The sequence below is a fragment of the Trachypithecus francoisi genome, unplaced genomic scaffold (assembly GCF_009764315.1).
Source record: "Trachypithecus francoisi isolate TF-2019V2 unplaced genomic scaffold, Tfra_2.0 Lachesis_group19, whole genome shotgun sequence".
Classification (NCBI taxonomy): Eukaryota; Metazoa; Chordata; class Mammalia; order Primates; family Cercopithecidae; genus Trachypithecus; species Trachypithecus francoisi.
In genome coordinates this window covers 30,576,813-30,598,321 of record NW_022681464.1, presented here as the reverse complement: position 1 = coordinate 30,598,321, position 21,509 = coordinate 30,576,813, and the positions used below count along the sequence as shown (strand labels likewise).

Sequence of the window (21,509 nt, the reverse complement as noted above, 5' to 3'; positions counted from 1 at the left end):
ATATATACTGGGGACACATTAGAGATGTATCTAAAACTGGAATGGGGTCTCACACAGGAGTAGAGAAATCTAAAAATATCCAGTAGAGCAGGAAAACTGACAAGGACTCAGACCATGCAGATAGTATCTGGTATAACAACTAAAGACAGAAAGCTTCTGAGAAGGAGCCTCCTGCCCTCTGTACCCTTCCACTCAAAAGGCAGAGAAGTGCCTGCAATTGCAGAGACTTGATCACAGTGCATGCCTGTATCAAAACATCTCATGTGTTCTACAAATATACACACCTATTATGTACTCACAAAAACTTCAAGTTTTTAAAAAAAGAGACTTGGCAGTGGCTAATCATTTTACCTCTTTGAACAACACTCCCTACACACAGTTGACTTCCAAAAACACCAACAATTGTTCTGAGAGCCTCGAAGCCTGCTTTCATGCCAAAATGGTGACCTGATGCTGTCCTCATGACCTGTCCAGCAGAGGAAAACGATGTAGCTCTCACACTGTTGGCAGAAGCCCCTAATAGGTGAAAGTCTTCCTTCTTAGAAATTACCAGGCTTTTTCTCTTAGTATGTTCCCAAAGAATGGGGTAGCAGCCAGGGACCGGAGAAGTACTCAAAGAGATGGAGTGGGGGTTAAGGAGGGGATGTTTGCAGAGTCCATTCACTTACAGATAAGTATGTGGTGCAACTTCTGGAACAAACAAGTCTATACCTGAAGACAAGGGTACCAACTCCCTAATAAGCAATTATTTCCATCCAGAATATGCTTTTGGGTAATGGCTTGTGGTGTCATTCATTATTCATTTCACCTTGATGAAACAATTGTAGCAAACCAACACTGGACTTGGAGTCAGAAGTTCAATGTCTAAATCATGACAGAGCCAGTAAATCACTAAGTGACAATGAGTCTCAATTGTCTCACGAACTTGATAGCTCTCTCCATTCTTCAGCATTCTTCAGCATTCCATTCCAACCTTCTGTTTTTCAGAATCCAATTGAAAAGCTCTTGCTTCTATAAGCTTTTTCATTTGTATGGCTTATCTAATATGGTTTTTTCCCAATACCCATTTGTTTGTAGATGCTGGGAAAGGCTGTGGAGAAGGAGGTGAGAGAAAGGGGTGTGTGGCAGCATTCTGAGGCATACGACATGCACACCAGTAAAGAAGCAGGCGGGTCACACAACAGTCCTTACCCGGGCACACCACCTCCGTGGTTCCATGGCTCAAGCTAGCCGTGGTATGCTAGCACCTAGGTGACATATCACATCCCAAAAGCATGTGTGCGACAAGTCTTGCATTAATTGGCCTCCATTTCTGAGGACACATATAGAATGGAGCATATTTTGCGACACTTTCATGGAAAGTGGAGTTCCCAGGGTTAAATAAGACAGTGTTGAGGTCAGTTGGGTACACAGAAGTTTCATGTGCTATGTATGTCATGGTTGGGCAAACATTCTCTGGGGTCATATATCCATAAGATGCCTGATTTGGCTATATTAAACACTTCTGCTATAATAAAGATGTTTCCTTATTTTTCTCTCTAGGAGTAATGACACATTCAAAACAAAGAATGAAGGTGGATAAAGTACACAGTCTTAGACTGCAGTTCTGCCCTGGATTCAAAACAGTTTCTCCATGGGAAAATTTGATGTGCTATTTGCTAAATAATTTAAGAATGTAAGTTATCAACCAGAGAAAAAGGTCTGCCCATATTGGGAATTTCAAAGCTCTTATGTTTTAGCAAGGACTCTAAATAATACATGACATTGGAAGAAAAAAATCACAAGCAATACAAAATATTATACAATGTAAAATATAAATATTCAAGTATACTAACTGTGTGAGACACAATCAATACCTCAAAATATGGGACTTATGGGAAGGTTGTTTAAAGGGAATAACTCAGGTAGCAGGGCCTGTTAGCCCTTCTACCTTCTCCTTTTCCCAACCTCCAACAGGACATGGTGACATGAACTCTGGAACCTCTTGTAGCCTATTTGACAATGGTGTCACGTACTAGGAAGCAGAGGACCAAGAAAAAGGTCTTGGTGCCTAGAGAACCACTGAGTTCCCAAACCAGCTCTGGACTGCTTATCTCTAGAATTCTGTGGGGAAAAAAAAAGAAACTTCTTTTTTCTTTCTTTCTTTTTTTTGTTTTTTTTTTTTTTTTGTGTGACGGAGTCTCGCTCTGTCACCCAGGCTGGAGCACACTGGCACAATCTCGGCTCACTGCAACCTCACCTCCCAAGTTCAAGCGATTCTCCTGCCTCAGCCTCCTGAGTAGCCGGGACTACAGGCGCCCGCCACCATGCCTGGCTAATTTTTGTAGTTTTAGTAGAGACGGGGTTTCACTATGCTGACCAGGCTGGTCTCGAACTCCTGACCTCGTGATCCACCCGCCTCGGCCTCCCAAAGCGCTGGGATTACAGACGTGAGTCACTGCGCCTGGCCTGAAACAAACTTCTTTCTAATTCAAGCTGTTGTTATTTTGGGGTTTTCTATTATATACAATTATTTAGCTTGTGAATTTACCCAAATGCTACTTTCAGCCTTTGACATCTAAGCCCATAGATCAAATCTACTTTTGGGGGCCCAAGCTCACACTTGGTATAAAAGGATTTTTAACTGTACACGGAGAAACAGATATCTGAGATAGTCAATTATTCAGCATGAAGATATTTGGTTAACTAAAAAAACAATCTGAGAGTAAACTCAATTTGTTTTCGCCATGTCAATACAGAAATAGGTTGTTCAGGAAATTCACTGAAGTTTTTGATTTCTCAATCTTCTCATTCTATAATGAAGATAATATTGACCTACCTCATGAGCAAAGACAGAGGATTCAACTAATTAACAATTGTCAATCACCATGAAAATATAAATTTTAAGAAGTAATAAGACTTTTCATTAAACTATTAATGGCTGTGCTAGTAATTTCTTCCTTCACTGGAGAAAATTTACATTTGATAAGCACCAAAGGCTCATAGCATAGTAAGAATAAAACTTAAATGAAAATTACATCTGAAGATACTTCATGACATTTTAACAAAAGTGTTAAGGCAAAAGATGCTACTATCAAGTACAGTTTCTTGGAGACAGGCTCAACATATTTCTGTTGAATTAAGAGGCTGGATGTGGTAGTTTATACATTCTTGTATTCTGCATATTCTGAAACTGCCATAACCTAACTCACTTCTCAACAGTTGTTCATAAACTCTGCCCTACTTGATCCTCTTCAAGCTGCTCATCGGACAATCTAATGTGAAACAGATTTTTATTATTTCCAGGTTACTAACTGACTTTATATTCATTTGTGTGTGTGTGTGTGTGCGCGCGTGCAAACCTACAGCACTTTTTACACACACAATGCCCCCAGAGAACTCTTCAATATTCTGAGTGTGCAAATGCTGTGACAGAATTCTACTGCTTATGAAATTATTTTCTGAGGCGATATCAGAATTTGAATTTGGGATCTTTTTACCCATCTGCAATTTTCTACCCTGAACGCCTGCCTTTCCCTTCCATCTCCCACCTTCCTTTTAATTTCCTAAGGATTACTCTGAGCCGAGCTCACCTTCAGCCTCTTCCACAAGACCTCTCCTATCAGCTCCTGTGAACACTTGCCACTCCCTTCTTTGAAGAGTCACAGAATTTACCACTCATATTAGCAATTCTGGCATATAATGATATACTGCCATATGCAACATACATTTTCAGGTACACCTGTCATTGTCAAATACTGCACATGTGTTTACACTTGCCTCAAGTGCACAGTAAGATTGTAGGCAATAGGTTTCATGACTCATATTTCTTTTGTGCCCTCATAATGCTCAGCAAAAGATGTGAATATAGCAAAACACACTAACATATATATTATAAGTATATTTCTTTAATATGTTTGGTGCACTGCAAAAACAGGCAGCTATCTTTGTGGTCATTTGTTGCACAAATGCACTTCTTTAGGCACTATTTTCCTAGAAAGCAAAAGTACAAATCTCTCATATATAAATGAACTCACTTAGACCAGATGATTTCCAAACTACTGATCACCTGAACATCTATTATAGCTAGATGAACTCCATGATGTTTACGCTTGCCTACTAAAAATGAGGTGTAAATATTTTTCATTGTACTAAACCAAGATTAATATATTTTCTAAATTTTGTGCTAATTTATAAAACTAGAGAAATCTTTTAAAACCATTCTAAAAGTTGCATAGATAATTCTGTGTTACTAAATAAATAAGCTACAAGTATGAAATGTTTTAGTGATATCCATTGCATGACTATCTTCTTATATATGCCAGGCTAAAAACTGATGACAGGGTCCTAATTTTTAATATTTTGTATAGAACTAACTTAGAATAAAATGTTAATTTTGTTCACTGGGTTTGGGAAACTGGGTCTCTCTTCTTTATTCCTAAAACATTCTTTATTTAAAGAATGTTAAACACCAAGACCTTCCTAAAACGATAATGAATGCAATTAAACTAATTTTCATTTCCTCCATTTGGCCAGTTACCCTTAGCAGCAATAACACATTAATTCTTTTTGAATTTTAGAAGGAAGAATTTTAGGATGCAATGGCAAATAATAACTCATACTAATTCTTTCAAAATAGCTCAGGATTCTGGAAGACATTCAAATCTGGAATCTGATTCATGTGAGTTACTCTTTTTTTTTTTTTTTTTTTTTGAGATGGAGTCTAACTCTGTCGCCCGGGCTGGAGTGCAATGGTGCAATCTCCGCCTCCCAGGTTCCTGCCATTCTCCTGCCTCAGTCTCCCAAGTAGCTGGGACTACAGGCGCCCACCACCATGCCCGGCTAATTTTTTGTATTTTTAGTACAGACAGAGTTTCATCGTGTTAGCCAGGATGGTCTCAATCTACTGACCTCGTGATCCGCCCACCTCGGCCTCCCAAAGTGCTGGGATTACAGGCGTGAGCCACCATGCCTGGCCCATGTGAGTTCCTCTTAAAGGAAACACTATCTTCTTTAGTAATACCAACAATACTAACACTAACTATATATAATGTTTATCACATCCCTTCCCTGTGTGCCATGCACCTTGCCATGATGATACATCTACCAGCTCACTTATTTGTCACAACCATAAAAGGCAGGCAATGTTATCACCTTTACAGGTAAGGAAACTTTCAATTAAACATTTAAGTAATCTGTCTAAGGACAACCAGCTTTGGGAGAACTGAGATTTGCAATTTAGTCAGCCATTTGCCAGAACCCACCCCTCTATCCATTACACTGACATTTCTACCAGTCCCATTAACCACACAACACTTTTTACTCATTTTAACATTTTGAAGTTTTGTTCATTCATTTCTCCTTTAGAAGATTGGTAAGAATTAATTACTACTGAATGATTACATTGACTTTTTTAAGCTAATGGAATTTTTAATGAAAATAATACGAAGGGAGATGATGGGAAACTGCAAGTCTGAAAATCAGATAAAAAAGCACCCTGTTAAGATTCACGAGATGGCCACAGATTCTAAGTGATGAACAGTAAAATTAAATTTGTCTGTTAATTTCTTTTTTTGGGGAGAAAGGTGGGCATAATCAATAATTCCTTAGTAATAAGATCTCCCATGGAGATGGACCTTAGTATATTTTTTCAAAAAGGAAAGAAAACCCTACATGCTCTAATCCTGTGAGACTAAAGCACCCTTCTTAGCTTGTATTTGCTGGATTTCAATAAGGTATTAAACCTTGTGTGTCAAAATGCCTCATACTGAAAGACAAGAACACTAGCCAGCCTTAATGCTTTATACATTCTGCTTTTACAGACAAGATTTGTAGGGTATCATTTCCACTTGCTGCAACAATCCCACCTACAAGAGGCCTTATAAGTAGTAATCAATCTGAGAAGAAGAGATCCTTCTTTATTAGAAAGAAAAAGAAAAAAAAAAAAGCTGAATCAGAAACAGTGTTACAAAAGTTGGAGTACAGCTGGAGAGAAACTTAGACAACTCATAAAGGGAAAACTAAATCACAATTCTAGAAAAAAAAAAAAAGTATGTAAGTGGCCTGATGTCTACCTTTGGGTTCTGGCCTAAGTACACAACTGGTGCTTTAAACAATTCCACCCAGAAAAGTACCTCAGATTTAACATAAGCAAAAAGGGAACCCACCATTCTAACTTCCAATCTTGCTTCTTTATTTTTCCTAGTATTGAGTGATGGCCACCCAATACAGCTGAGGAATTCAGAGACACAACTAATCAATTGCTACATCTGGATGATTTTAGCTCTGAGATATTTATTGAATTTGGTCACCCTCTCCACCCTATGACCACTGCATTGGTTTTGATCCCACCTTCTCTTACTAGTGCAACTGCAAGAGCTTCCTAGCTCAAATCCTTTCCCTACAATGTTCCTTCTCCAATCTAACTCTGCAAAATATAATCTAATCTGCATATGTGTTCGCTACCCTGCATAAAATCTTTGATGGTTACCCATTGTCTAAAACAGTAATTACTGAACACTCTTAAACCTCTAAACTCAAAACTCAAATGAATTCTGACTTCAGTGTTCATCCTGGGCTGCTCTGGTTGCAGGGAATGGAGAATCCCGCTAACTCAACTCCCTACCTCCACCCCTACCTGGCAGATATCTGTGAAGTTCCTCAGAGCAGTCTGAAAAATGCAGGCCAGAGAATCAAATTTAAGCTCTTGGCATGGCCTCCCCATTTCCAGATCTTGCCTTCCTTTCCTGGTTCATTGCAGTAACTGGCTCCAACATGGCTTCCAATGATCCCTACCTCCTGGTAATCACACCTTTGTATAATTCTCTCTCACACACCAGAGCTGATCTGTGCAACCAGTAGAATATGGCAGAAGTAACATTATGCCACTTCTAGGACGAGGTCATAAAAGACACTGCAGCTTCCATCTTGATGTATCTGTCTCTGTTGTCTGTCTGTCTGTCTCTCTCAAAGTACTTACTCTAAGAAAAGCCAATCACCATGTCAAGAGCTACCCTACAGAAAGGCCCTTGCAGTGAAGCCCCCTGACAGGTCTTCAGGCAGAAGCCACGCAATTACGCTAAGAAGTGGATACCCCAGGGCGGGTGCAGTGGCTCATGCCTGTAATCCCATCACTTTGGGAGGCCAAGGTGGGTGGATCACCTGAGGTCAGGAGTTCGAGACTAGCCTGGCCAACACGGCAAAACCCCATCTCTACTAAAAATATAAAAATTAGCTGGGCATGATGGTGCATGCCTGTAATCCCAGCTATTCAGGAGGCTGAGGAAGCAGAATAACTTGAACCTGGGAGGCAGAGGTTGCAGTGAGCCGAGATCACACCACTGCACTCCAGGCTGGGCAACAGAGCAAGACTCCATTTCAAAACAAACAAACAAACAAACAAAAAGAGTGGATAATCTAGCCCCGTCGAGGCCACCAGGTAACTGTAGCCCTGACTGACACCTTGGTGGCAACCTCATAAGAAACTCTGGATTAGGATCTCTGGGAAAAGCTGCTGCCAAACTCCTGACCTATAGAAACTTTGAGAAAATACATCGCTGTTGTTTTTATACAAAATAACTAATACATTCTTATTCTCTCATTAATTCTCCATTTTACACATTTTCTATGGCATAAAATTGCCCAGCAGATTCTATGCTGCTTCACACCTCTTTCCTATTCTTTCTCTTCTGTCGACCTGAAGCACCTCTTTCCCTTTCTTGGCCTGGCTAACTCTTGCTCATCACTAAAGACATCATGTGCTCCAGGAAACCACTCCGATGTGCCAAGTTGGCCTTAATGACACTCCCCACACCCCCTCCAAAATTATTTTTTTCTCAGAATATCCTGGAACCTGTATTCCCAGGATTTACTGGTCAAAGAGTAGGATCTTAACAGATGTTTATTGAACTGAATTGTTGATAAACGCACAGTGGTATTGGGAAAACACACTACTGGGAGGTGCTATTCATTTCACTACTTGTGGATGGTCTTCTTAGTGTAGCAAGAAATGGTGCCATACACTTCACATTTTATTAAGCCAAACTGCAATATCTACTCCATATAATAATATTTATATTATTAAGCACTTGTCAGTTGTAGTCTGGTGTTCATAAGAAGAAAGCTATCACTATATAGCTGTCAGGCACCAACTTAAGTTCCATCTGTGAGTGACCATTAGCAAAAGTTAAAGCAAAGCATGGTTCTTTGCTCTTTTGCTAGGCACTGGGACTAATGAATTGCAAAGGGCAGGCAGACTATTTGCAGAAGGAAGTTAGCGGTAATGGAAGGAGGCAGAAATTAACTGGGGGAAGGGGATACTGTGTTCATCTAATCTACTTCATAACCATCGCTTCAAGCCAAGTGACAAAATAGTATCAATAACACCAAGAGAAGCTCCGCTTAGGTTTCTGCAGGCCACAGAAGGGGATGGTAAGAAATGATTGAGGTTAGAAGATTGTATTCTTTCTCCTAACAGGGAGACACTTTGCTGGAAAAACAAAAGAAATGAACAAATCAATGGACTCAGGCTTGTGCCCAAAAACTATGGCCTTGGAAAAGGAAGAAAAGCAAAAAAAGAGGGGTAGAAAAGTATAGAAAACTATTCAGAACAAGAGGAACAAAGAAGCAACTCAAATATGAGCTCTCACACAAACTTGTAAATCTTTCCCTTTAAATGCATAATATATATAATATTGAATATAAATATTAAATCAGATCATACAGCCACAAGACATGGCTTTTTAATAACCAGCATAAAACACTGGTGAAAAGCAAATACTTTGCATAGAAAATAAAATTAGGTATAAGAAATAGTAAGCAGAAGGCTGAGGCAGGAGAATGGCGTGAACCCGGGAGGCGGAGCTTGCCGTGAGCTGAGATCCGGCCACTGCACTCCAGCCTGGGCGACAGAGCGAGACTCCGTCTCAAAATAAATAAATAAATAGATAAAAGAAATAGTAAGTATATAATAGATTTGACAGATTTCTTTTTAAAAAGATTATAAAAGCATTCTCAAGAGTCTGTCAACCTGATAATTTAATTATGAGGGGGAACAGTTTTATAAAATAGAAAAAGTTAAGTTTAAATGCAATCTGAGTAATAAAAATATACACTTTAAATAATTCATAAATTAAATGGAAAAATGTTTTGTTGGTACAAGCAAAACAATATATCTTAGTGTTTGAATGTATAATAGTGCTTTTTCTAAAACAATATTTTTTTTTAAATTTTTTAACAATGACAATCTTTTCTATAAGTCTATTTTGCAAGAATGATGGAGATAGGTAAATTGATGGCTGCTCTTACTTTTATTTTCTGCTTTTATAACCAGCTCCTAGTTCACAAGAGATCTGCATATCTACCGTCTATTCTAGTATCTCCTACAGCAGAAAACTAAGAGGTCTGAGGTCATCAAAATGGGCACAACTCCAAAAAAGCCACACAAGATGGATGAGTCTTCATTACATAGATAAACTGACATTAAAATCAACATTTCTCAAGACTAATTGGAATTTTTACTTGAAAAGCAGTTCAGTGTACCTGCCTACTATACGCATACTAATATTAACTATGCATTTAAAGGCTGAAGTTAATGAAGCTCATGGCCCCAAACATCCTGTCTACGTTTTTATTTAGTCACCAGGGGGAGCTAATTCTGCTCCGTGAGTAGGCAGAGTCTAAGAGTCAGATTTAAAACAAAACAAAACAAAACAAAAGGGGGCGGAGATTAAAATGATGTGGTATTAAATATATTTCATATATGATATAGTGTCCATAGGCAAATATATTATACATACAAAGAAAACAAAAGAGAATAGGTATATATCCTTTCTTGTTAAGTTAGAAAACAAGAAGGAGAGCCATCAATTAATAGAATATTGCCATGTTTAGTAGAAGACCTACATACACCCAATCTCTTATGATTGTCTTTGGTCCTATTGGGTTCTTACTCACCCTTCAGATTTTGAACATTTGCCCATTTGTTGCACTGACCCTGTTATTTTCTTGGTTTGAAGCACTATGATTCTACATTCTAACAGCTAATCTTTTGCTCAAAAATAACCCATATAATTACATTATAATTATATTGAAATGAATGTTTCCTTACCCTTTTGCTTCAAATATTTTCTTCTGTTACAAATATATTTTTTAGCACTTTTAATGTGTGTTCAAAGAGTTCTGCCCAATAATCTACTTAAATTCATTCTACAGTTCACCCAAGAGACACAATCCCTTTAAACTTTGAGAAGCTCCAGTTGGAACAAAGATGGGGAAAGGGTTCAGAGTTTGTGGAATAATCACCTCTAATCGATCAATTTCCCCTGAAGGTAAAACCAAAAGAAAGGAGGAGTGAAGAGTTCCAGTCCAATCCCTTGAAGTTTAAAGGAACTAAGCCCTGAGGCACAGTGTAGAATGATTCCTGCCTTCCCCTCCCAAGACCTATTAAGAGGTCATAGATCTCTGTGACATTGCTACCATTCCCTAAAGACAAGATCCCCAGACATAGACTTAGCACAAAGAGAAAGGTGTGGAAATAGTCTACTTTTAACAGCTTTTTGAGTAACCCACTCCTTATAAAAGGAAACAGATAAAGGTCACAAGCATCTTAAGTAGAGAACATGAAAAATAACATGAGTCAAGCAAAAATGTAAAAAAAAAAAAAAAAAATTCAACATCCTTTTATCATGTTTTACCATGTTGAATGTCACATTTGAAAACAGGTTAAATGTGGCAGAGCCCTTATGTGCATACAACTGTATCCAAATAGCTAAACACTGGTGCTTACAAGATAGACCAAATGACTGCAGAGGGCCTAAGAAATAGTGGGTGTCTTTTAATTCCTCTTCCCCACAAAAGAGACCACACTGTCTCCACATCCCAAATACAGCCCTTCATTTATAATTTTTATACTTCTCCACAGGGACAAACTGACAGCTTTAATTACCATCAGTGACCATCAAGGACATGGGAGAAATTCTTGAAGATATTCTCCCATGGCTTGTGTTCTTGACATTTTATTTACAATTTTTGGCAAATGAATCCTGAAACCACACAGTTAGATCATTATATATTCATTATTAATTATACAACTAAGGCAAAACAATTTATATAAAACGGCTGTGGTTCTGCAGACATCCAAAGGTAACATTTTCTTATATACAGACAAATAATGCTAATTTACTTCTTGAATTCCATTCATTTCAAAAGAGTAATTTTTAAAAACTCAAATTAGTCAAGAAACAGGTGATTTATGAATACTGTTACAACTAATATAAGATATTCTCCACTTAGGTTTTACACTTGTAAAAATTAAAGTGAATACACCCATTTATTTTCAATTTCTAGGAGATTACATCCTTCAAAAACTTTTCATTCATAATCAGTAGCTTTCTTATGAATCACAAGTTATCCAAGCAGGCTAAAAGTAAAAATACCTAATAAAATATGGACATCAAAATTACAGAGAAATATTTCTTACATTACCCTTTCAAAATCCAAACTTAATTTTAGTAAGTTAATTAATGTAATAGATCATCACTTATACTGGGAAAACATATTCATCAGTACAGGCAGTCCTTTCATAAATCCCAATTACAATACTCACAAGCATTCAAAGAGCTTTCAGAAAATAACAGATCTAAAAATAATTATTTCATATCCATGTTTTGGTAGCGAATTTTACAAATTTTACAAATTTACAAATTTTACAATTTTACAAATCAAAAAGAGAATGGCAGACCAGGTCCTAATATTCAAAAAATTCTGCTGCAGCAAAATCGATGTGAAAATAACAAAGCTTGTATAATGATTGAACAAGCTAAGTAATGATTGAACTGACCCTACCTCCAAAACTGGAAAAGGAAGCGTACTCAGCCTACAGTTCAGAAGTCGGAACCAACTATGGATGATCACTTTGTCTTTGGTAACTGCATGGAAGAACTCGGTCAGAGCCCTAACAGTTGAACAAAGTGACACACTCAGCCCCACCACTTTCTCTAAAACTGAGACGAGCAAAGATTTGGTGAGCTTTTTTTTAATCTCATGAAATAAGTGATAGTCAAGAACAATGGTCTCTAAAGTACAGGGTACATTATCCTGCAGGAGAGAGGATACTCTGAATAGTTAGAAACCAATCAGAACAGACACCCATCAGAAATAGCCATCCAGGTAGTAACCAGACTTTCCTGAGAGCAAGGAGATAAACAGTACTCCAGTCAGCTGGGTGGGCTGGCTTCTCCTGCCCTTTTCATCCCATCTCATACTAATGCAGTCTATGGTGTCCAGCAAAGCGGACTTATGGATCAGCATATTTAATTTTAACTAATCTAATTCATGCAAAATCCTCAAAATGTGACAACTGATTTTAAAAGTTTTCTGCAAAAAAAACTGCAGGATATTGATAGTCAAGCGCAAGTAATCAACAAGAAAACGGCAAATCTGGCCCTTTCACATCAAGTAAAAGCTCCTTGTCATTTACCATATGAAAGGGAAAAGGGAGGGGGAGAAACAGTTTCATCAGAGCTGACTGGAAGTTGGCAAAACAAAAGCATAGAAGTGAGATTATCAGGAAAGTTATTTGAAATGTGAACTTATACCCACCATTGATAACAACCTCATGGGAAAGAATAACATACATTCTCTCTGGAGGTTTTGTGAAGTATTTTTTCCGTTTTAACAGCCATTAAAATGAATTACCAAAATAAACAAACATGGACCAGGACTTCAAAATAACATAAAATTATTTTTAAACTCTGTTTATTTCATCTTTACCTAATTTTTTAATTTCTATTTTTGTGAATGTTGTATAATGCATGTATATATGTAATGTATTAGTAAATACATATTATGACAGTGCATTTAGAAATCACTAGTCTGAAAGTAAAACACATATAGAGATGGACTGGAGAATGGAATCTATGGAGGCCATGAAATTGCATTTTGGGGGCTTAGGGAGATTTGGAGAATGAAGTAGGCTAAAAACAGACATATTTTAGGTACAAAATGAGGAACTGATCAAAATGGAAGGAAACAGGAAAATAAAACTTATAGTGCCTTAAGCCTAATATAGAAACAGATAAATTAATAACATATAAATGATTAATAAAGTATGAATAATGAATTAATATAGAAATTAATATAGAAATATGCAAATAAAACTTACAATGCCTTAAGCCTAATTAATATGAACTAAAAAGTTAAAATATCACATTTATTTCATGTAATTTATTTCAACTAATGGTTTGATAAGGAAAACAGCAAAAAAAAGGTTCTAAGCACTTTCAATCTGCTTTTATGAAAACGATGCTTCATTCTGTAAACTACTCATCTCCCTTATTCCCACTGCCAACAGAACTAGCTGTTAGAGCACTTTATTGTTCATTGGAATGAACCAGTCTTTAATTCGCCACAACAATATGACACACGTATACTCACTTTCACATTTAAAAAAATTATTTGGCCAAATAATAAGGATATTCTAGATGTGTAGAAGTTTTCAGCTCACAAAAATTGTATGAAGCTTCCAGGAAGTTTCATAAGATTTAAATCAAAATTAAACGGACGTACTACTTTACACTGATGAACAACATCCACTCACCAATTCAGTTCATTTTCCTAAAAAATGTGAACAGGAAGAATATTTGTAAAGAAGCCACAACCCTGGGTAGGGCTTTATACATCTGGTCTACAAATATATTACCCAAAACTACAGCAGAATTACTACCACACATATTTCTGCACACTCATCTACCAATAGTATAGACCAGACGGTTAAGAACTAATACAATGCTATTTAGTTTTTTCTGCAATTACGCCCAGGCAATTCACATTAATGATGTGAAAGAACACTTAACAGACAACTCAAGTTTGCAAATTAGCAGGAGAGAAGAGAAAAATGACTCAGAACAACAAGCACAGAGTATTACCAATGCACTTTACACATTTATCCTGTTAAGTGTAGCTTAGTTTTGATGATTTACAATGCTAGTTCTTACTCAGTTTTGTAAGCATAACAAAGTCTCTGTAATCTCAGCCTTCCCCATAGCACCCTGCTATTAAATCTTTGTTGAGCAGTGTGATGAGACCCCTCTGGCTTCCAGCCCTCCCCACCCCCTGAGGGAATTGGCAAGAAATGATAGGGTTTGTGGATTAGTAAAATGAGAGGTTCTCTGTGCTTTTCCTTCTTTAAATATATATTTTGATAATCTGTCTTCTGCATCAGAGAGTCCCAACAGCATTAGAGTGTTGATTCCCCTGCCTTCCTAGCCTCCAGGAAAAAGACAGCAAGGCTGGGGCAAGACAGGTGGTTTCCATGTATTGCTAAAATCGAAGAGAGGGATTTAATTTTTTCTTTCACCTTTCCCCCTATTCCTTCAAGCAGGGATGATACATAACTTACTTATACATGTTGGACTGTAGAATCCAGAAAAATTGCACCATGAGACAAAGGAGAAAGAACTCATCTGTGAGTGTCACCACATCCTTTGCTATCTTCAGGGACTGTTCTGTGCTTTCTTAGATCAAGGATGCTTGTCCAGAAAACTGTCCACATTCTAGAATACCCTCTCAGTGACAGACTCCATGAACTGTGTGTGACACTAGCATTTTCTTTATCCCTGCAGGATCCACTGTCTAAACTTTCAGTCCACATGGACAGCTAATCATTATTTGACCTGGCACATAATCTTATAGCTGACTTTCAAATCTGGGTCTAGAATTGATCATCTTGTTCTTCTGTATTTGACCTTCATCTCCAAAGGCTTGGTCTGGCCTTGGCTCAGTTTCAAGACTTTTGATATGGAGTGAAAATGTTTTCATCAAGGCAGGCTCTCCAAGGAATGTGCGTCACCCTTGTGGATGAAAGTCACCAAAGGAACAAATCTTAAGTTACCAAGAAAACCCTCAGTTAAAAGAAGGCAAAAACCTAAGACAGGGTTTCTATGGCTCTCTCATAACAGAACTACCCTGAGTAACCTATACAGGCATCAGAACATAGAATATATCCCTTTTCTGTTATTTTGCAAATCAACAAGTTGTAAGATAGCTTTCACTTCTGATCATACTCTATAATTAACCCTCTAGCACACTGCTTAGGATTCCCTCTTTCTTTACACAGATTGTTCATCAAAAAGTCTGCAGGCAATGGTCTAGCTGGGTAGGGCCAAACACGTCAGGAATGACTTCAAGATTAACAGAAGGGAATCCACAAGGAACAAAGAACAAATTGAGAAAGCGGCAAGATAAGACCACGAAACAGGCAGGGAGAAAGGAAAGGAGAAAATATGGACAAGGAAATCAAGAATCTTAGAGAAGGGACCGGAATTAGAGGAAAATCAGCAAAGATGCAAATGGGGCTGAATGAAGTTAAAAGGCAAAACGAATTAAAAAAAAAAAAACCACAAGGAAAGAAAAAAGTAATAAAACCAAGAGGCAAAAAAAGAATGTATATATAAAAATACCTTCCTTTGCTAAATGCAGCACTTTGTCAGCCGGGGGGTAAGGGGTGGGGAAGCAGCAACAAGAGTGAATTCAAGCAGTGGGAAGCAAACACTGGAACTGTCAGACCTCCCAACTTAGACTAAAAGGCTTTAACCAAGCAAGAAGTCAAAAGCATCACATTACTTTTTTAATTAAAATGCTTTCAAGTGTCTTTAATCTTTTCCAGATCAGACTGGAGGGTAACCTTCAGCCAACTCAAGCTTCAACATTAACACCTTCAACAAACGTGGATCATTCCTGACTTCGTTTCTCCCTTTTTTTTTTTTTTTGCTTCCTCCTTGGCCTCCACTTCTACTTTGCCTCCTGAATCTACCACCGTCCCAAAGAAATCATCCTGAACAACAATCAACAGGGAAATAAGATCCATCAGATACTTTCCCTGGACATGTGCTTCAACAAGTGACAAGTAAGACTCTAGTTTTTGTTTGTCTGTTTGCTGGGTTTTTTTTTTTTTTTTTTTTTTTTTGAGACAGAGTTTCACTCTTGTAGCCTAGGCTGGAGTGCAATGACACACGATATTAGCTCACTGCAAGCTCCGCCTCCTGGGTTCAAGAGATCCTCCTGCCTCAGCCTCCCAAGTAGCTGTGACTACAGGCGTGTGCCACTACGCCCTGCTAACTTTTTTGTATTGTTAGTAGAGACGGGGTTTCACCATTTTGGCCAGGCTAGTCTCAAACTCCTGCCCGCCTCAACCTCCCAAAGTGCTGGGATTACAGACAGGAGCTACCACGCACAGCCTCTTCTTTTCTACCTTTGACTCACCTCTGTAGTATGTGACCACAGAATACATTCATTCTGTGTTCATCCCTACATTCAGAAAGCTTCAGACCAAAATAAAGCAAACATTTTATCAGTTTCTTTAAAAATTTAACTCATAAATGTAATCTCTGCCATAGCATATGTGGAAACTTCAGCACTTCCTGCACAGATATTATTAAAGTTGTATGAGACAGGAATAATGCCTTTTGCGTCGATTCAATTTCATAGAGCTGAACATAAGAATAACTATAAGGCAGACACTCAGTAAAAATTAACTATTCACTAAGTAGAACTTGAAGGTTGTTTTCTAAATTATATGAATTTTAAAATAACTTTTAACATGAGAGAGGACCCACTCTTACCAAAGACAGGATTTCTTGCTAGATGAATACACACTGCCATGCTGAAGTTCCCATGTCTTTATCCTAATGTTAGTGCTGATTCTACATGAGCAAAGCTTTGTTTAAAGCACCCGTTATTCTACTGAAAATGGCATCTTACTAATTATCTGCATTTAATGGGATTTTCCAAAAATGATATGTTCTAGGAAAAATACACCTTAAATGAAGCCAATTAAATATATATGAGCTAGAAAATCCACAAAAAATACCAAAAAATGCCAAACAGAATGTCAAAATTAAAGATGGACAATATAAAAGTTAGCAAGCACATACGACAACCAGAACTCTCATCTATGGCTGGTGGGAGTGTCAATGGTACAATCATTCTGAAAAAGGGTTTGGAAGTTTCTAATAGAGATTAAACATATCATATCTCATGACCTTCACCCAATGACCCAGCAATTCTATTCCTAATGAGAGAAATAAAACATGTCCACAAAAAGATCCATATAGAAGGTTGACTATTATGAACTTTACTCATAATAGTCAAAAACTAAAAATAATCAAAGTATCCACTAACAAGAGAATGTAAAACAAATAATGATATGTTCATATAATAGAATCTTACACGGCAATAAAAAGAAGCACACTACTTATATACACAACAATATGAACAGATCTCATAGACATTATGCTGAACAAAAGAAGCTGGACACACCAAAAAAGGGTGCACGCCGTATAATTTCATTTATAAGAAGTTCTAGAATAGGTAAAATGGATCTACAGTTAAAACAACTCAAAAACTGGTTACTTCCAGTGGAGCATTATTGATCAGAAAGAAGCACGAGGGAACTTTCTGAAATGAAATTATATCTTAAGAAGGGCATGTCACATAGGTGTATTTATTTTGCCAAAGTTCACCAAATTTTATACTTATAATTTAAGAATTTCACTATATGTAAATGTTGCACTAAAAATTACAGCATTAACAATTATAAACAAATATTAAACTCAGTTTGCCTATCATGGTGGTATCAGTAAGCAATTTTGAAACCACTTACTATATATTCTAGGCTCAAGCAAATGAGTGAACATATTAATAAGGATAACGGAAGCCAGGTTTCTCTCTGTTAAAGAAGGCAGTAGAAATACACAAAGGAAAAAGACTAGGGATGTACCTGAGGTACTGAATTGAATGGGAGGTATCAGTATGAACACACGGTTTTTATTGGGTAGAGAAAAATACACGTATGTGTATATACTTGTATATGTGTGAATCTTATGAACTACATTATATGTGCATTACATATTATAGTAAGTATGCATGTACATTTCCTACTTCTGTCTACTGAGGTCTATAAGTAATAGTATACCTATAGCACTGAGTATACATAGTATCCATATCTTGGTTTCTAAATACCTTTGTCCTCATAAAGAACCAGCAGAACGAAAAGAAAAAGAAAAGAAAATTGCTGGCTGATTGCAGGACTAGGACAAGAAAAGACCATGATGATTCTGGAGCATCAATTTGCACCAGAAACTAAAGTTCTCAAATAATGATGGAGGCATATTAAACACATACAGGATCCTGTTTGAAGGGACTCCTATTGGCTAGATCTATGGCAATCTGGGTATCAATACAATGAGAGTAATGAATTATGACTGATTGAATAAAATAAAAACCCAAAAGATGACGGTAACATGAATATACAAATAAACAAATGAATAAGAAAGAATATTACAGTAGGCTAACAAATAGAAAAATTATGAACTTGCAATAGACCTAAAAACAGTGAGTATGGCTGAGCATGGTAGCTCACGCCTGTAATTCCAACACTTTAGGAGGCCAAGGCAGGCGGATCACTTGAGGCCAAGAGTTCGAGACCAGCCTGGCCAACATGGCAAAACCCTGTCTCTACTAAAAAATACAAAAAGTTAGCTGGGCATGGTGGTGTGCACCTGTAGTCCCAGCTACTTGGGAGGCTAAGGCAGGAGAATCACTTGAACCCAGCAGGCAGAGGTTGCAGTGAGCCGAGATCATGCCACTGCACTCCAGCCTGGGCAGCAGAGCAAGGCTCCATCTCAAAAAAAAAAAAAAAAAGTAGGTAAACAAAACATTTTATGAAGATGTGGATATTTATACAGTTTCAAAGTTATCTCCCACAAATTATTAACCATGTAGAAAGAGAAAATGGTAACTTTATAATGGAAACTGTTGGCAGACACCACCTTAAACAAATATTCAATGTTAACATCATCAACATCGTAACAAACTAACATCATGTACTTCCTGATCTGATGCACTGAGAAGGATGCCTATCACTTCTTTGGTGATTCCGGCTTCTTTGGAGCCTGAATACTACAGGAGCCGATGTAACCTGAATTTAATCCTTGGGAAACATCAGACAAACCCAAATGGATGGGTATTCTGTAAACTAACTGGTAGCTTCTTTTCAAAAATATCATGGTCAGGAAAGACAAAGAGAGGCTCAGAGAACATTCCAGGTTAAAGGAGGTAAAAGAGATGACAGTTAAATGTTATGCATGATCCTGAATCCTGGGTGAGGGGAAAAAATAGCTACCAATGACATTATTAAGACAACTGCTGGGGAGTTATACATGATATAAACGTTATGCACATGTACCCTAGAACTTAAAGTATAATAAAAAATAAAAAAGAAATAAAAAAAAAAAAAAAAAGACAACTGCTGAAATTTAAATGTGGATTGTGAATTAGATAGTAGTATCTATTTGTATTAAACGTTAACTTTCTTTTTTTTTTGAGACAGAGTTTCGTTCTTGTTGCCCAGGCTGGAGTGCAATGGTGTGATCTCGACTCACTGCAACCTATGCCTCCCAGGTTCTAGCAATTCTCCTGCCTTAGCCTCCTCAGTAGCTGGGATTACAGGCCCGTGCCACCACTCCTGGCTAATTTTTATTTTTAGTAGAGATGGGGTTTCACCATGTTGGTCAGGCTGGTCTTGCACTCCTGACCTCAGATGATCCACCTGCTTCGGCGTCCCTAGGATTACAGGTGTGAGACACCGCACCTGGCCTAGAGACTAACCTCAGTTTCCGTAAGTATACTATAGATATGTAAGAGAATAGATTTTTGCTTCAGAAATACAAAGGATATATTTATAGAGGTGTGATGTCTCCAACTTTCTCTCAAATGATTAAGAAAGAAATGCTATAGGAGAGAGAAAAAGAGAATAATAAAGTAAATGGAGAAAAATGTAAGCAACTGGTGAATCAGGTAAATGATATGGAAGTTCCTTATATTATTTTTCTAAGTGTTCTGTATGTTTGGAATTGTAGCTAAATAAAAGTTGCTCCCTACAAGCATATATAAACTGTAAAATATATATGTATGGTCAATATTGATATACGCAACATCGATTCTCAAACTTTAGTTCCAGAAAATGTTTATGAGTTTTCTGAAAGGAAGATGATTCTGGGGCCTAATAAACTTGTGCACTGCAATCCCTTTTTGAAGAGAAAAGCCACAAGGCACTTTTAATAAAGAAGTCTATTTAATAGATTTAATCCAACATTCCACAATAATCCGTTCAGAAAACCTTGTTAAAATAGAACACACTTTAAAATCTTATAAAAATATGAATATGCTGTGGAAAACAGTCAGAGAACCACTTGTCCAGTAAACACATTTCCCATACCCGCTTAATTGAAGAAAGATTTGTGCTGGGAAAATAAGAGGCAGAGACAGAGAGACACACACATACACACACACAGGAGTGGCATCAGCTTCAAACAGGCAGAGTGGAAAGATGTGTATCTTACAGACTTCTATCTAAAATGCCCTACCCAGGCTCACAGAATGCGTTCTTGTAGGATATATTTTAAAGGGGGTAGATATTTGGTAAACTGAGTCCCAGTTGTATTTAGCCATGACATCAAACACGCTATGCAACATGTTGCTTTAAATATGTCTCTTCCAAGGAACTGCATAGCAGAATAACTTCCCAGCCTTAATGAGTACCTACTATAGGCCAGGTATTGTGCTAGGCTTAGATAATGCAAGAATGAATAAGACACAATTTCAGCCATCCATGAGCTTTCAGTCTAACGAGTGAGATGGAAAAATGAACATACCCAGTGAGAACTGTGGTGCTCAAGGATAAGCATTAAACTTTATGGGAACGCAAAACAACGTGGCTAACTCAGGCAGAGGGTGATCAGAAAAGGTTTCCTTCAGGAAGTGTTATCTAAGCTAACCTGTTCCTTTCTCATGCTGTCTTTGAAAAGGTATTCAAAGGATTTTTAAAATATATTAGTCATCCAATATTCATGTTCTGCTCCTAAATGGCATCATGTAAAAAAAATTAAAAAAGAAAATACACTCATTAGCTCTTAACATCTAGGTGCATTTCAAAATCTAAGAGGGCTGTGACACTGAGATTACCCCAAACAGCCATCTCAGAATTCTTTCAAAAGCACCTCTAGACTTAGCTAGGTATTCAAGCATAGGAATAAAATAATTTGAAGGGAAAAACACATAAAGGAACAAACTGAAAAAAATCAGAAATAGAACAGTACAAGAAGACAAAAAAGTGATAAGTATTGTTTACCTGTCAGTTGACATTGATTAATCTTGTGTTCTGTGATATCGCTCAGCGATTCAAACACCTGGAGGCAGCTGTCACAGCTGTGCACAGCTTCGTCTTCCAACTCCTCCCCGTCTTCCGGCCTCTTCTTACAATCTAGTGCCTCTCCATCTTCAGTCTTGTCTTCAAGTTTACAGTTGGGGTCTGAAAAAAAATCAACACTGTAAGTATGGGGTTTAAAGACAGGTTCTTTTAAAGTAACGTTTAATCTTCTTGCTACCAAAAACAGAAACACCATTTTCCTTGAAGTTGCAATAGGAGGGCTTCATTGCAGATTTTATTACAGGAGAATCAAAAGTGAGCCTCT

The 21,509-nt window shown here is 37.5% G+C and overlaps 1 protein-coding gene across 4 annotated transcripts in view; it reads right to left on the bottom strand.

Moving 5' to 3' along the window:
- ZNF521 (zinc finger protein 521) overlaps positions 1-21,509 on the bottom strand; it is a 294,684-nt gene that overhangs the window by 243,566 nt on the left and 29,609 nt on the right. For all 4 annotated transcript variants that reach the window (XM_033178089.1, XM_033178086.1, XM_033178088.1 and 1 more), the window contains one exon: positions 21,167-21,346. Coding sequence is in view for 3 of the 4 variants with exons in the window: in XM_033178086.1 (XP_033033977.1) it covers positions 21,167-21,346 (180 nt within the window). In the remaining variant the exon portion in view is untranslated. The remainder of the gene's footprint in view (positions 1-21,166; positions 21,347-21,509) is intronic.